The sequence below is a fragment of the Lissotriton vulgaris genome, chromosome 3_1 (assembly GCF_964263255.1).
Source record: "Lissotriton vulgaris chromosome 3_1, aLisVul1.2, whole genome shotgun sequence".
NCBI classification, from domain to species: Eukaryota; Metazoa; Chordata; class Amphibia; order Caudata; family Salamandridae; genus Lissotriton; species Lissotriton vulgaris.
This window is the reverse complement of record NC_141689.1, coordinates 273,382,108-273,399,660: the sequence shown is the minus strand read 5'-3', so window position 1 is coordinate 273,399,660 and position 17,553 is coordinate 273,382,108. Positions and strand designations below refer to the sequence as shown.

The window sequence follows — 17,553 nt, the reverse complement described above, 5'->3', positions numbered from 1 at the left end:
CTTATATTCTTATCTTAACAAGGTTTTATAAAGCGCTCACACACCCAAGGGTTTCATGGCGCTAAACCGACAGATGCTGTGAGACTTGGAAAACTATCTGAAGAAATTAGGCCAAAGCCTGGACCAACAGCCAAGTTTTGAGATGCTTCCTAAATGGGAGAAGAGTGGTACAGGAACGAATTTCCAGGGGGAGGGAATTCCATAACTTTGAGGCAAGGCTAGCAAACCTTCACCCTCCCTTACGTTGGAACTTATGTCGAGGGACAGTCAGGAGGGTTTGATAGGCAGAGCGTAGGCTGCGACGAGGGATGTATCTGGGCAGAAGATCTTGAATAAACTTCGGACTGCTAGCATATAAGGATTTAAAAATTATGCAAGCAGTTTTAAAAGTAACGCGTTGTGTAATCGGGAGCCAATGAAGTTGCCTAAATAGTGGTCTGGCAGTCTGCCAGCGCGGAAGACGGTAAATAAGTCTGGCTGCCTGATTTTGAACCATCTGCAAATGTTTGCTAGGCGTTGCAGGAAGACCCAGGTAGATGGCATTGGCGTAGTCTAGGTGTGATAACACCAATGCCATTACCACATGGGTTAGGGCGGACTGGGTGAGCATCCGGCGAATCTTTTTTATTTTACGAAGCTGGAAAAAACAAGTAGATACAACCGGTTTCACTTGTGGCTTCAATGATAGCTCACTATCAATGAGCACCGCCAGACTTTTAACCGAATTAGACAGAATGGGGGGGGGGGGGGGGGGGGGGGGGCGGGGGGGAGGGGGATCCATGTTCGGATGGCCAGTAATGAGGGCCCCTCAGAAGTTGACTTTTGCCGACAAGAATCAATTCGGTCTTGTCAGGATTTAACTTCAATTGGTTCTAATCCATCCAATGACTGATATGAAGCATGGTGTTCTGAAATTGATGGATTGAATCTGGAGAATTGTCAATCGTGAAAACGAGTTGCAGATCATCTGCATAATTAAAGGTAGTTACTTTGAAAGCTTTTAATGACTGGAGCAAGGGGTGCATATAAATATTAAACAGGATGGGCTACAGTGAGGAACCCTTGGGAACCCCACAAGTAGTATGGAGTTTGTGGGAGGAAAAAAGGGGCTAGTTTGACACGGTCGAGAAGGATGTCGTGGTCGACCGTGTCAAACGCGGCCGACAAGTCAAGTTAAGACCAGGGCCTGGGGGGTTCCCATATCTGCATTATGACGCAGGGAGTCCAGGATCCCCGTGATGACTGACTCAGTCGAATGGGCCAGACAAAATCCGGCTTGGAAGTCGGTTCGTACAAAAAACTGGAGAGATGCAGTGTTACATGTGCTTCCAGTACCTTGGCTAAGTACAGAAGCAAGGAAATAGGCCTGTAGTTAGATAGATAGAGTAGTGGGCTTCGCTCCCGTTTTTTTTTCCAGGAGGGGCACCACAACTGCCTCCTTAAGAGAGTTGGGTACTATGCCTTGAATTAGAGAAGAGTTGAGTAATCTTAGGATGGGAAGGGGGAAGGTAGCAAATACAGTTTTTAGTATATGGGGAGGACAGCAGTCACGAGGGGATCCAGATGGTTTTTAGCAACCCAGCAGTGAAGCACCGGCACCACAACTAAAACTGGGTGGGAGAGGGAAAGGGTGAACTACCAGCTGAAATATCTGTGCAATAGTCTGTAGTGTCCAGGCAAGCCCAGAGCACATACTTTTCTGCATTCGGACTATCCTGTGCCCCATGAGCCAAAGAGGCCCTGAAATCTTCTGGGACAGCACACAGGATGTCGGTGTCCATATCCCATAACGTGTGGTGTATCTACCCTAGGGACAAACCACAGTGATAAACATAAGGGCTAGATTAATCAAAGAAAACATTCTCTTCCTAAAAGAATCAAATATTTCTGATTCGTAATCCAGAGAATTGGTCAGGTAGGAATTTGGACTGACCTTACTTGTTGAAGCTTGAACAATGGGGCTCTCCGGTGCTGGATGCTTCACCATGAAGCCCGAGTCATCGGTCGAATGACTGGTTGTCATGAGCATGGCTTAGACAACGCACCCAGAATTCTTAAGTACCAGCTCCATTAACGAGCAATAATGGCTCAGATGAAGCGGACTCTTGAAGAATTTCAGTTAACACATTTGTTTTCATCTTAGTAGTGGGCAACTGAAATGCTACACCCTCAGCTGCCCTCCAATTCACCACTTCAATTAAGTACTTTACTCAATCTAATTAGAAGCCAAGCTCTGTTTCAGGAGCTTGGCTGTGTAGACCACTGTAATAGTAAAGACCACTGTAATAGTGCAGCCAACATACTATGCATCATCAGTATAATGAGATGATCTCTCGGACTTCTTCCAAAACAAAATACTCAAGAGCTACGCTTACTTCGCACCCCAACTCATTGCAGAGGACATCTTCACGCAATCACCCACCACCACCACCTATTATCTAACCAACTTGAGCCCCTCACCACAAAAGACACTGCCGGAATTATGAAGACCATCTATTCAGGATACCCCAAAGACCCCTGCCCTCAACACATGTACAAACTGGGAAGAACACCGATCAGCACTAACCTCACCACCATCAACTCCTTCATCCTTAGTGGAACCTTCCAGGATAGCTGGAAATACGCATAAGTAACAGCTTTCCTGAAGAAAACCTCTGCATATACAAAATGACTTCTTATTTACAGACCCATCTCGCTACTTCCTTTCCCGTCCAAAGTCCTGGAGAGAGAGATCAACAGGCAACTCTCCTACCATCTAGAGTAGCACAACCTCATGGACACCACCCAGTCAGGGTTCTGCAACAAACAGCACGGAAATCGCCCTACTGGCAGCAACAGACATCTGTTCCATCATAGATAGAGGTGAAACCCCTTCACTCATCCTCCTTGACCTATCTGTAGCCTTTAACACCGTTCCCAAGGCACCCTCATCGCTATACTCAGGATTTAAGGGCGCGTCTGAGATGGATTGCTACTTTCCTCTCCAACAGAACCCAATAAGTCAAACTCCCTCCTTACACCTCAGAAACCATGAAGCTAGTCTGTGTAATCCTTCAGGAATCCTCCCTCACCCAACCCTTTCAAAGTGTATATGGCACCCCTCGCCCGCATCATAAGAGCCCACAGCTTCAACATTGTCTCTTACGCCGGAGGCAAAAGAACGATGGATTTAAACCAGATCTCTTGACTGGGGTGCATGTATGATTTATTCACATTCTGTCCATCATTTGTTTGCGTAGCACACAGCTCATCTTCTCCCTCACTGATGAGACCAACTCCACCACGATTAACGTCACATCCTACATGATCAACGTGGCCAACTGGATGAGGGAAAGCAGCCTTAAACTCAAATGGGACAAAACAGAGATCCCAATCTTCAGAAACAAGTGCTTCCCATGCGAATCCTCCAGGTGGCAATCCAATGTAGGCAGCACACCCACCCCAATCGCCTGCACCAGAAACCAGGTCATCATCCTAAATGACAAACTCACAATGAATAAACAGGTTAATGCTGTGGTCACATCCTGCTACCTCATTCTCAGAATGCTTTGGAAGATGTTCAAATGGATCCCCACGCACACAAGATGTACGGACATCCCGGCATCTCCAACCAGCTCATGCAAAGACTCCAAACAATCAAAAATGCCACTGCCATACTCATCCTCAATATCCCCAGGAGTGCTCACATCACTCCCTACTTCACTAACCTACACTGGCTACCCATCCAAATACGCTCACAATTCAAACTGTTCGTCCACGCCTACAAAGCCCTCCACATCAGACCAACATGCTTCACTTCCACTCTACTATCTGTTCAGACAGCTATGCTCTCACTCGCTTACCCTTGCACGGGTCATCTGCATCTACAGAAGTCAAAAGGGTGCGCCTTATTCTTTAATGCCGACAAGAACTGTAATGAACTTCCAAGATACATCTGGACAGCTACTTCGTTTCTTGACTACTGCAGAGAAACTGAAGACCTGGCCTACGTTCCTGCTCCAGCATATGGATACCCTCATGGGTGACAAATTGCTCCATACATTTTGATACAACATAACATGCAGCAATCTGTCCTTTTTTTCATGATCATCAGTGTCCTGACACATGTGCACCATGCTGGGTGTGAAACTGATCCTGAAAGAGCGTGAATCCTATGCTGATACTAAAGCCAGCATAAGTAAACAAAGAAGTGAGTGCAGAATGCCTGAATTATTCTTAGCCCAGGGTAATTACTCTGGTCAGCGCACTAGTCCATCTTTCTTTTGTCCACTATACCACCTCGCCAGCGACCATCCATGTTTAAATCAGTGTTGGTCTTGCTCCAATAGGGACAATCCAGCCCAAACTGCCATGGTTAGTCCAATATCAACAGGAACACAATTAACCCCAGACCGATGTTGCCCAAAACGGGACTACCCACATCTGTGCCTACCTGTGCATGTATTCATCAATACGGATGTCAGGGCAGAGGTTGGGACTGTAATCAAGCTGCATAATGACTGGCTAAGCTTCTTAGAGTTTACAGCGGTTTGGGAGTGAAGACTGGTGTCAGGATCAGATCACTGACTGGCGCAGGCGGACTCTGCTTCCGCATAAGAAGAACTCAGTAAGAAATATGGTGTAAGCTCATGTGTGGAAAAAAAGGGGTTTACATTTGCAATCCACTTTTTAGATGCCATTTGTGCAGTGGGAAGATTTTTAGCACTGACCGATTAATTCACGCATTCCATTTGTCACTTTTTTGTAACTTTATTTATTTTAGGAGTTTTATATTGCGCTGGCCAGACTCGAGGGTATTGGAGCGCTTTACGATACATTTTAATACAGTCACATAGTAAGACGGAGATCAATTGAAGGCGGGAGCCGAAACGCGTAGACCGTCCATTTGAAGCACTTTCTTTTTGCACTTGGTGTGTAAATAAAAAACGCGAAGAAATCATCTGCTGCTGTGCCGTGTCTTTGTCTACTAATCGTAGGAAGAAGAAGCTGTGGTAAAAAAATATATATAATATAATAAATATAATATATAATATATAATATATATATATGCTGTGCCACATTGAGGAAGGGAGTCCTGCGATAACCTCGAGGGTGCACATTGTCATTGGGCTGAACCTCTTTCCATGGGGAGGGGGCAATGAGTTAGGGGGAGCGGGAAAAGGCAGGTCTTAATGACAGTGGCAGTGTGTGTCTAGTTCATGCTGGTTCGCTTTGGCGTTGGTTCCTGGTTCGGGAAGGCATGGTTGAGGAAGAGGCCTTTTAGGAGTTTCTTGAATTTTACAAAGGAAGGGATAGTCCTGATATCCGCTGGGATGGAGTTCCAGATTTTGGGAGCGCTCCCAGCAAAGGATTGAGTAGCTGTTTTTTGTGTGTGTGTCTTCATAGGAATGAGTAGTTGGGTATTGGAGCTCCTGAGGTTCCTAGTCTGACCGGCCTTCGAGTTTGGAGGCCAGGTAGTCTGGGTTCCCTGTGTGCAGGGCTTTGTGCGTGAGGCAGGTGGTTCTGTAACTGGCCAGCATTTCGACTGGGAGCCGTTTTAGTTCTCTGAGTGTGGGACAGATGTGTTCATATTTCTCAACTACGGTGACCATTCTGGCTGCTGCATTGAGAGTAGTTTTGAGGGGAGCTAGGTGGGATTTTGCTGTGCCGGAGAGGACTGCATTCCCATAGTCGAGTCTAGATAGCACCAGTGATTGAGTGGCTTGTTTGAGGTCCTTGGGCGGAATTAAGTTTTATTTTGTTGAGTATCTTCAGATTGAGGAAGGCGCTCTTTGCGGAGTTCTTAATGTGTTTGGACATGTCGAGTTTTGTGTCTAGGGTGATTCCTAAAGATTTTACAGAGCTGGCCAGCGTGAGGTTGCTGTTGGGAGATTCGATTGCTTTTAGGCACTCTACAATATGCAGGTTTTCTTCTTTGTTGAAGATGAGGAGGATTTCTCGTTTATCTTGGTTGAGTTTTAGGTGGTTTATGGATAGCCATTGTGCAACTTCTCTTAGGGTGTTCCTGTTTTTTTCATTTTCAGGAAGGCTAAATGGTCTTGGATGGATGCCATAGTTGTGTTGTAGTGAGAGGTGAGTTCTGTGGTAGAGAGATCACCTGTGGAGATAGGAAGAAGCAGGTTTACCCTTTCTTCTAGGTTGGCTAAGGTGATCCGAGTTAGATTTCTCATCCATATTGGGAGGTCTTGAGTGAGAGGTTGATATGTGATCAGTTGGGTGATACGGAATAGGATTAAGTGGTGGTCGGACAAGTCGACGGGTAGGATGTGGTCAATTGTGATTATGTCGCGTTGGGCGATAATAGAGTGTAGGATTGCTCCTTTGATATGGGTTTCATCTGAACAGTGCTGGGTAAGGTTGTTGCTGTGCAGGAGCTCGTTCAGGTTTTGGATTAGCGAGTTGCTATTTTCATTCCAGTGTAAATTGAGGTTGCCCAGAATTAATTTATTTGCGTTTCGAAGAGCACAATGCGCGATCAGGTTGGACAAGTGCTCGGAGAATGTTGAGGTGTTGCCAGGAGGGTGGTATAGGAGTTGGCAGTGTAGTGATTTGTTGTCGGTTGTGTTAATGATGGCGGTTAGGCATTCGAAAGAGTTATTGTTGAAGGTGTCTATTTCCGTCATGGACATGTTTTTGCTGCAAATGATTACTATACCCCCGCCTCTTTGGTCTTTTCAATCTTTTTGATGGGGGCACAAAAGTGTCCATGATTGGTGTTGAGCAGTCATTGAGCCAGGTCTCGGTGACGAAGGCTATGTCGATCTCCTGGGTAAGGATGCATTCTGCTAGCTCTGTGGCATGTTTGGAGGCTGATCTGCAGTTTATGAGCATGCAGTTGGTGGAGGGTGCCATTTGTTTTTGTTGCTACTTCTTCAGGGGGGCCATGCGGATGTTAGTGAGGGAGACTGGAGGTTTGGTAGGTTTCAGGGGGGGGGGGGGGTGGGAAGGGGTGGTCTCTTCACAATCCAGTGATCACCTGGGGCGTGGAATAAGGGGTGGCAGTAGCTGGGGTGTCGTACGAGGAGGCAAGAGATGCTGCACCACTCGAGGACATAGCCTTGTTAGTTCTTTTGGGTCTCTGTATCTGATTTGAGAGGGAGGTGGAGATCCAACTGAGGCAGGGAGCCTTGGGAAGCGTTTGGTGTGAGGGGTTGGGGAGGGTGGGGAAGGGGAGGGAGGTCTTGCGGAGCCTGGCGAGGTTAGTAAGGATAACATTAAAGCCCTGGGTTATGGCTACAAGCTGGGTTTCTAGCAGGGTGAGTCGCTGTCCTGTCTCTTCTGAGGTGGGGGTAGGGGGGGATGGGGGTTCTGGTCATCCCTAGAGGGGGATTGCCTGGCTATGTTTTGTTGCAGTCTGGTTATTCAAGTGCTGCCTGTGGAGGCTTTGTGCAAGACTGTGGGCGCGGGGAGACGGGGGTCGTGCAGAGGCTTCCATGTTCTTTTGTATGCGGGTATAGGGAGGTAGTTTGGAGTCTTAGATAGTGTGTGGAGGTCGATTGTAGTAGTATGTGGGAGGTTGTAGGTGTTGGTGATGTGAGGTCGGACAGGGGAAGGAGAGCCTTCTTCGTGGTGGCAGAGGTACGGGTGGTGTCTTGTGGCGCATAGCTGGTGTTGATAGAGGGAGCGTGGATGGGGTGTGTGCTCAGCTGGTGGGTCCGGTTGTCAGAGGAGAAGGGGTGGGTTGTTCGTGTGTCACTAAGTGGGACTGGCATGCTTAGACTTGGGTCCCAAGTGCACACTATCACTGGAACCAAGCTACACCTGGCAGATGAGCCCTAACCAGGGCAAACCCAGTATTGGTTTGCTCGTGCTCCGGTTCAGGGAGGGCCTGGCCTGGAAGTTCAGGTGGTACTGTTCCCATTTCAGCAGGGTCAAGACTGATTTGCATATGGCTACATCCAAACTGAGGTATCATGGTGCCGGAAATAACGATGGACAGGGATGTGGGCCAGAGTAATTGCCAGTGGTCAACGGTGCCAGAGCAGAAGTTGAAGCTAGGAAGGTAGCTAGCTTCGAGGGGCTGGCGGCCTTAGGGCAGATCTGCTGGCGAAGTCTAACTGGAGACCCCTGCTGCTCCGTGGGGCACGAAGGTGCACCATCTGCAGCATGGTCTTGTTGAAGAATGCCATTTACTGTGGGGTTAACAACAGCCTAAAACACTTAGTGTGTGCTGAGAAGAACTGCACGATTGGTTCGGACCCAGGACCTATCGGCAGAGTGTGATATTTACCATGACACTTTCATACCTTCTCACTAGACGTCATGTGGTGGGATGAGGAAAAGTCCCATTTGGCCTTCATATGCTTGTTTATAGACTGACTTCAATTTACTGGAAGATTTTTAGCAGGAAGGAGACTACTTGTGATGACCTAGTGACTGGGACCACAATCTGGAATAGGAGTTGAACTTCTGCTTGCCCACTCTTCTTATGTTTTGTGGCATTGATCACAACTTCCTGGTCCTCAACAACTTTAGAGTGCACAAGAGCATAGCTTTTACACGATTTAAGAGTCAAGGGCTGTGCCAAGCACCATATGCAAGCCACAATTGGGTTTGTGACCGACAGCTGCTTCCAGCAGACTCAGCAAGGCTCCAATCCTATCATTTTCGAAATCATATTCTGCACCTTTGTGAGAAGCTTTTAGGAGTTGCTGGAACAATGCCACAGTTGGGAGTGGAGTTCTGGATCCACATTAAAAGGTGAAGAAAAGGAACAAGAAAAATGTCAGCACTCAAGAGGTGGCACTTGAATGTGTCTCTACTCTGACTTCCAGAGCAGTGTGGATTACAGCACTAAATGCTGGTGCATTACTTGGAAAATTCGCAAGAATCAGTCTCGTGTCTGAGGATGTTTGAAAAATGAGAAATCTGCTGTTAGAAGTATTCACAAGAATGGAGAATTTTTCACACCAAATATTTTTCTTCTTGTCCTATGTGCTCCCCCTCTTTGCTATCCTGTAGAAATTCCCAGAAGTCCTAGATACAAAGCGGCTGACCCCCTCTTTTCACAGGAAGAGGGCCTTAGCTCATCCTAAACCAGTCACATATTTAGATGCGGTCCCTTCTATCCGTCACTGACAAGACCTGTATTTCATCCTGCTAGAGCAGGAGCTAGAAAGTCTAGGAGGGCCCTGAAATATACGTAGCGTGAGACTCTCCTTTGTTACGCCAGCTGTCCATGCATTCCTCCAGTTTAAGAAGGAAATGTTAACAATACCTACCTTCCTGGGCCCAGCAGCCAGGCTATTGTCCTCTAGAGAGCTGCATCATGAACTCCAGCCAAGAATGTGTGCTGGGCCTCACGAGGTGCAGGGAGTGGCAAAACTGGTTCTAAGACAGTTTTGGTTAATGCAGCACTAAGCACATTTCATAAAATTAGGTTTCCACTAACGTTATCAAAAACCTACTTTCACCATTAAAATACATTTTCAAAACTATGTGAAAAATAAACTTGAATCATTTTGGTAGCATTTTTAATGACACCTATGGCTCTTAATGGGAAAACAAGCTAAACTAAAGAGTGAACACAGCTTTTAGACATGTAGTCAATATGAGGGCACACTATTGCAAACATGTAGCGTGCCACGTGTTTTTTTTTTATTCGTTAAGCACCCAGCTATGTGTGCTTAAAAGGCACACCTTAGGGTGACTTTTGTGAAATAATTGGTTTTCGGACGTGGCAAAGCCCATTTTTTTTGCACCACTGCAATGCACTTCAACTGTAGTCCACAGAGGTGGGCATGTAACTATAAATTGGCCATACAAGTGGGCAGTTAAACCACATGCAACCTACATGACATTTAACTTCTAATTGGGCGATTACACAGAAAAGGTGACTTTGCTACATGTGCCCATCCAAACGATAGGACTACTTGTAGCTTAGCCATGATTAATTGGAGATATATTCGCTGGCGTTATATTTCCAGCCTAAGTTCTACATCGCTTTCTGTAAAACGTTAATGTCTGGACATTTTAATCAGATGTTGCAGGTGGGCTATGTCACCAAATTATCAAAGCTAAATAAACACGTAGGGGGTAATTCTCACTCGTGTGATAAACTGATGCAATAATACCACAACTGGAATTACTAATTCCATATTACCTATGTTAACCCCATGGACAAGGACTCCGAAGTCTCCGGTGGGAGCGAGTACATCTCGTTTTCAAGTTCACGATTTATTGATACAAATAAAACAATAAAAAAACAGCTTATTTGGATCTTTGTTCCTCCGAAAATAGTATCAATATTTCAAAAAAGAAAACATAAATCCCCCCAAAACAGCGTCTTTGCTCACCCATATTTGTCTGCAAGATCTCTTGCTTGCTTTTCGTTGACCTCTCGTTGGTCTGACAAGTCTGCTTTGTTGCCAATTAATACTATATCAGGATTTTCACAATATGCATTGGCTTGGAGTTGACCTGAAAATAACAGAAGCAGGTGATAATGTAGTTAAACAGAATGATTTATGAGTCATACGAACACCATATCCTACTTATTTTGAAGCCGTTTTTGTTTTTAGACAATATTTCTACTATAGGGACGCTATAGTACGTGTGGGTATATTATATACATATATATATATACATATACACACACACATACAAACACTGAAGTTGTGAGTTTAGTGTTACCATGTAATTATTCTGTTAAGTCAACTACTATCTGGACATATATCAGTAATTGCAATCATTACAGCAATACCTCTATGAATAATATGGCCCGATGTTTGACTAGTTTATGCTAGAGAACAATCATTAAAAAATCAAACGTGACTGATTCACTAAACAGATTGTGTTAGTGATGACACTTACCATGGTAAATGTATAAAATGGATTAATAGTTAAAAGGGATGCGAGCCCTACTCAAATAATAAACATAATATTTGTGAGGGTAAACCACAAATGTCACTAAATAAACCTGCGGTATCCTAGAAAAAATGCAGCCAGGCTTAATTTAGAGACAATATGTAAAGTAAAGCTTAAACAGTAATAAAGTGAAAACACAAGAGAAGTCCCATAACAATTCAGAAAATGGAGGATATTCTAACAAATAAAATCACACCGAAATAACAAAAACCCAATCAATAGAACCGGCATAATGAGATTTTAAAATATTAAGTTAACAAATGGTTCCAAAAGGCGCTGGTCAAGCTGGACCAGGACCAAGTCGCAAGCTGACGGAGTGCCGGTCGCGCATGGGACCAGGTTCGATCCCACAGGGAGTTGTACCATTTTTTCATTGGTGTGGGGGTTGCGATGTGCTGCACATCACACTGTGTCAGGTCTGTCAAGCTGTCGATCAGGACCTAGAACTTTGAGATCCTGCAATGCAAGGCCCTTGTATCATTATGTGTTGTTCTGGGTCAGATCTGATGAAACTGTGATGAGGATCTGTGAGGTTCTTTGATGCAATGTTCTGTGTCGGTTTGCACCACATGGTCTGATCCCGTGAAGCATTCAGTCAAGCAGGGAGGTGTACACTCGGACCCTTGCCAAGATCTTGAACACAGGGGGCAGGGGGTCAAGACACTCCCGATCAGGGCCAGCAGAGGGGACCACATCAGGTCCAGTTAGGTCCGGTGAGCTAAGAATCAGACAGCAGGGCAGTCCTCCTCCTAAATTGTCTACGGGTCCAAGGGAATTCTCCTGTGAGGTTCTGAGGGTTCCACATTTATACCCAGAGGCAACATGTGTGTAAGTCTCATTCTTGGTCTACCCCTAAACTGGTTCTGGTAATTCTTTTCCCTTCCCCTGGGTTTGGCTCCAAACTGTCTAGGAGGACAAAAGGTAGGCAGGCCCAGGTAGTAGATGCCTTTGCTAGTGGCAGGGCAGGCAGCTACAGAAGTCAGGAAGGGTGTCGGCACAGCCCAAACGATATGCTTTGAAGTTCAACAAGGGCTGATCACAACCCTCGGGAAAGCTTGCTCAAGAGAGGAACATTCTGCCCCACACCCAAGACCTTTTGTCCCCCGTCTGGAAGGAATACACATCACACCACAGGAGAGCCTTTACCAATTATGTGACCCTGGACATTGGCAGAAAGACACATTAGGTTTAGGCAGAACTTTCAAAAAGCGGCCTTTTCAGAACAGTAATTTAAAACCAGACTTTAACATTAGAGAGGATTTTAAATTCCAATGTCAATGAGTGCGAGAAGTATTTCTCTATCTGTTCCCAAACAGATGTTCCCACTTATGTGTAATACAGTAACCCAATGTTAGGCTATGGGCGAGGTAGGTATGCTACAGTGAAAAAGGAATTCACGAGTTTCTCTCTGCCAACAAAAATGGATTCAGTCAAAGCAGGGTAAAAACAAGTTAGTTACCTGTACACTGTGGTTCTCCAGAATTGATATCTTGCATAGATTCATATGCTTGAATCTTTCCCACCGTCATGGTGAGAGCCCCACTGTAACAGCAGTGCTTATACCTAAGCATTAGTAATTACATTGAGAATAGACATTGCTAGCCAATTCACATTATTTTAATACATCTAAACATCAGCAAATCAGAGTCCCTAAAGCACTCATCCACCGCATAGCCACCATACCTCAGATTTTGAGGACGAGTATAAGTTAAGCAAAATTAGAGGTATCAGAAAAAGTGGTGAACTTTAATGGGGAGGAGGGAGGGTTGCAAGTGAATCTATAAAAGATATCAATGCTGGAGAACCACAGTGTATAGGTAAATAACTTGTTTTTTCTCCAGTATGGTATCTTTCAAAGATTTGCCTGCTTGAATCAGACTAGTAAGCAGTTTAAAGTAAAATGTTAGTGGGTAAGGCTAGCCATCCCACCACAAAAGAAAACATACTGCAAGATTAACTTCACTAGAATGAATACACTAAAAAGCATAGCATGACATAATTGCAACATATGTATACGAAAGACATCATAAACATACAGAATATGAATAGACCCAAATAGTTGTGTACCTTAATGATCAGGCGACAACACCGCCTGCCCAACTGCAACATCCACCTTCTTCAAGGAATCCAGACAATGTTTTGTGAAGGTGTGGGAATTAGACCATGTCGCTGCCCTGCAGATGTCTTGTACCGATACGCCTGCAAACATTGCTGAAGAAGCTGAAACTTCTTGTAGAATGCACTTTCACTTTTGCAGACCATTGGTCTTCCTGCTTTCTCATGACAAAAGGTGATGGCTGCAGAAACGCACAAAGCAATTTGCCATGGTAAGGCCTGCCCCTTCCTCGGAGGAACAAATGAAATCAAGAATTGATCAGATTGCTTGAACAACTTTGGTTCTATCCAAGTAAAACATGAGGCAACGCCTGGCATATAGAGTAGGTAAAGATCTCTCTGCTACGGATGAGGGTTTACTGTAGAATGTTAGCAACCCAATTGGTTCATTTAGGTGAAAAGATTTGGCACTTTTGGAATTAACTTCGGGTTTGTTCGTAACATGACTCTGTCCTCCTGAAACTTTAATTATGGTTCATGAATTGTCAAGGAGTGAATCTCATTTATCCTCCTAGCTGAAGTAAGTGCCATCCGAAAGCCGCTTTCCAAGAAACCTATTTCATGTCTGCTTTAGGAATTGGTTCCAAAGGTCTTCTAAGAAGCCGAGACAACACTGCGTTGAGCTGCCATACCACAGGGGAAGACTTCACAGGTGAGTAGACTCTAAAAAGACCTTGCATGGACTCCAAATGAGTCTGTTGGAACATAAGAGCTCGCCATGTCGCCTCCTAAATCTGAAACAGATGACAGATGGACCTTTATGGAGGAATGCACAAGGGCGGATACCTCTAGGTGCAGCAGATAATGGAGTATCTGCTCTGGAGCAGAGAAAAAGAATGTAGAGTATTAGAGTAACACCATGAACAAAATTGTTTCCATTTGGCAGCATAACTTATACTTGGTGTCTGCACAAGCGTTCTGGAGAACTACGTTGCAATTCTCAGGCAAGTTTAAAGTTCCAAACTCATTGTTGTGACGAGTCAAGCTGACTGAATGTGTCTGTGGATGGACAATCTGACTGTCCTACATGGAGAAAAGATCTTCCGTCAGCTGAAATGGGATATGCGGACACTTTGATAGGAGAAGAAGCTGTGTAAACCAATATTGCCTTGACCTGAGCTATCAGAATGAGGCGGCATGGTTCAGTTTTCATTCTGCAAATGAACCTTGGAATTAGGGGAAAAGGGGGAAAAGCCAGCTGGAACGCATCTCCCTAACAATTATGTGGAAATCTGCTGGGGTACATCTTGCATTTTTTGTTCTTAAAGGTGGCAAAGAGATCCAGATTTTGGGGTTGCACGGTTTGTCTCTTCTGCTTAAGAAATCTGCTCGTTCTTTCTCTACTCCTGGCAAATGATCCACTGTCAAAAGGGATGTTGTATGCAATAAACCATTTCCATATTTGCTGAGCTTGAACTGATAGGATCTGTGATCTTCTTACTCTCGGTTTGGTGCGATTGAACATTGTTGTGGTGTTGTCTGTTTGTACCAACACTGATGAGTTGCGGAGCCTGGCAAGAAAAGATTGGAGGCCCAGGAAAACTGCTTTCAATTTCAGAAGGTTTATGTACGATAGTGTCTCCTGCATAGACCATTTCCCATGATTCCCCAAGTCCTACAAAAGAGCTCTTCAGTCTTCCAGGGAAGCGTCTGGTCTGTTGTCATAATGATATGGGGCTGTATGAGAAAGAATGATAGGCCTAGAGAGATATTTGCTGTGTCCTTCCACTAAGCCATCGTCAACTTCATAGCCGAGGTAATTGAAATTGGGTCCTTGAAGGGGGCTGTGTCCAGTCACGGTGAGAGGAGGTACTTATTCCATGTTTGATTTCTGATCACTTTTTAGATTAAGTGCAAAAATTTAAGAGCTATAATGCAGTGCGCCACATCACTTGTAAATTCTGCCTAAATAAAGAGACATTGTCGATCCTGGATTGTTTTATTACAGCCTGTGCTAAAATGGGATTCTGGTTTAAACAAAGCAGTCGATGACAGATTCTCCTAAAGGATCAGAACATGTATTTCCAGTTAGCACCATCGCTTCCTGTTACAGGGCCTAAAGGAGCTGTAATTACCTACTTATAATTATTAGAAAATGAGATCTGGTCGACTGAGTTCCGAGGTTGTTCCGGTATGCAGACATAAAAAAAGTTGAACACTAGAATAAACATGGCATGCATGGGGGAAAATAAGCTGTGAGGTAGTGTACCATTCTCCCTAATTAATATGGTCCAAACAGGTAGAGTAATGCTTAACTGTGAATTCACTAGACATGGAAACAGATGTAGAAAATCCTGACACTACTCTGAAAAAAAAAAAAAAAAAAAAACAGGCTGTTCCGTCAAAGCTAGGTTAAAAAAATTAACAATCTATCGTTCAAATGGGTGCAATTTCTGATGTTTCCTTCGTCTTCATTGTTCGATTTTGCTCCTCAGAATGTGTCACTCAGTCATTGAATGTCACTCAATTTCCCTGAAATTATGAAAATATCATATAGGCAACCTGAAACCTTGTCAAATATGGCTTTACTACCAAAAGAGTAGAGCAAGTTTAAAAACACAGCGTGTACTTTCTGAAAGAACACGCTGCGTTTTAAACTTGCTCTACTCTTTTGTTAGTAAAGCGCGGCTGGGAGAGAGATTGGGTGCTTTTGTTTAAGTATTCATGTTAATCACAGCTCCTTCACGAGCTGTGATGAACATGAATACTTAAACAAAATCCCACCAGCTTTCCCACACCCCGCTTCACACTTTAAACTTGCTCTACTCTTTTGTTAGTAAAGCGCGGTGCAGAGAAGATGGGGGGCTTTTGTTTAAGTTTTCATGTTCATCACAGCCAGTGAAGGAGTTGTGATTAACATGAATTCTTAAACAAAAGCCCACGATCTGTCCCACACCGCAAAATACAGCAAGTGCCTCAAGCTCCAAACCAGCCCTACCTGCAAAATACAGCAAGTGCCTCAAGCTCCAAACCAGCCTTACCTGCACTCCTGACTCACGCTGGCAAAACCGCAGGAAGTGCCTGTTTTTTGCGCTGCTCGCTTTTTAAAGCTGTGGCGCAAACTCTCATGCTGGATGTCCTGCGTGTGTGCACACTCCACACACAGGAGTGCTCGCTCACGGGAAGAGAGGTGCGCGTGCGCACCTTATTGGGAACAGTGGTGACCGTGTTGTATTATGTTTAATACCCATTTGTCGAAAGAGATACTCCTTCATTGTCTGTAAAATGGAAAAGGGATTTCCGCATTGGTTTTGAGGTAGGACGGAGAAGACCAGTGACTAGAAAACATCATTGGTGCCTAGAGTAGCCCTGTGATTTTCCTACAGACCGGAGGACGTCTTTGTGAGGGTTGCTGTGCCTATGATAATGCGGCCGCCGTTCTGTATGGCTGTTAAGAGTATTCAGAGTGATACCCTTGTTGAGCATATGGTTAGCGCCTTTTCTGTTGGCAAGATACTCTGGACATAAACTACCCTCTTCCTCTGCCTCCTCGAAAGGACTGGAAGTGTTGCTGCTGTAAAGTGCCCAAGGATCGCACAGTCCCCTTGCCCGATTTGATGGACTGCAAAGCATCATCGACATGCTTGCCAAAAAGATTTATACCATCAAATTAAATGTTTAGAATCTTAGTCTGCATGTCAGGCATAACGAAGTTTCCTTCAGCCAACCTTGGTGCCATTGGACAGTAGGCCCTACCATCCGACAGAACACTGTAGAAGAGATATCCATGTTTGCATCAATAAATTCTCAGGAGGCCTTCTCACCCTCCAAAGGAATCTCCTTTGCTTCACAAGTGAAGCCTAGGCAGAGCATTCGCCGTTTCTTTGAGACATGCTGTATTTACTCTGTGGGCTTACAGCCCACCCTTTGCCTTTTTATCTGTCCCTTCGATTGCCGTTCAAAAATGCTTGCTTGCTAGTGGTTAATCCTTCCTCTTTTACCCTCCTTTTTGTGTTTGGTTTCCTCCCACAGATCACAGTCCAATTACTGTTAACATTACACTTCTGTGTTCATTTGGGGGACTATTTCTTTCTTTGATTCCTGCTCGTGTCACTGTTTTCCTGTCTTCGGTGGTTCAGAGTTGGCGCATGTTGCTTTATCTCACCATCCCGTTTAAATACGGAGATGAAATGTCAGTTGCTTCTGACAGTTTTCAAGGGAGCCGCTTCAATATTCTATGACTTCAAAGTGCAAGAATGTTCCACAAACCCCTCCTGTTTCGCTGCTTGTTGCTTTAGTGAGCCTATTGGGAAACACTTGTCGCATTTTCTCCAATGCTTGTTTATATAATGTGAATTTGAGCAACCTGAAGGTGTTGGAGAGATTTACATGAAGGATAGTTATATTACACAAGGCCAGATGAATTTTAGCTGAATTTGTATAGAGAGTGAACTCAACTGACCCAAAGGTATTTAAGCACTTTACAAAATTCCAATCACTATTAGAAGAAAGTACACTGTATAGTAATCAGAGAGATTGTATGTTCTTTCTTTTGCTGTGAATGAATAAGACTTTTCTGGAGAAATTCTACATCTGGAGGTTTAGAGTGGGCCACAGTTTGTTGCGCCGGAA

General features: G+C 44.6%; 1 protein-coding gene across 2 annotated transcripts in view; it reads right to left on the bottom strand.

The window, feature by feature from the left end:
• RAB27B (RAB27B, member RAS oncogene family) overlaps positions 1–17,553 on the bottom strand; it is a 624,827-nt gene that overhangs the window by 12,248 nt on the left and 595,026 nt on the right. For both annotated transcript variants that reach the window (XM_086960406.1, XM_086960407.1), the window contains one exon: positions 10,296–10,419. In XM_086960406.1, the coding sequence (XP_086816532.1) occupies positions 10,296–10,419 (124 nt within the window). The remainder of the gene's footprint in view (positions 1–10,295; positions 10,420–17,553) is intronic.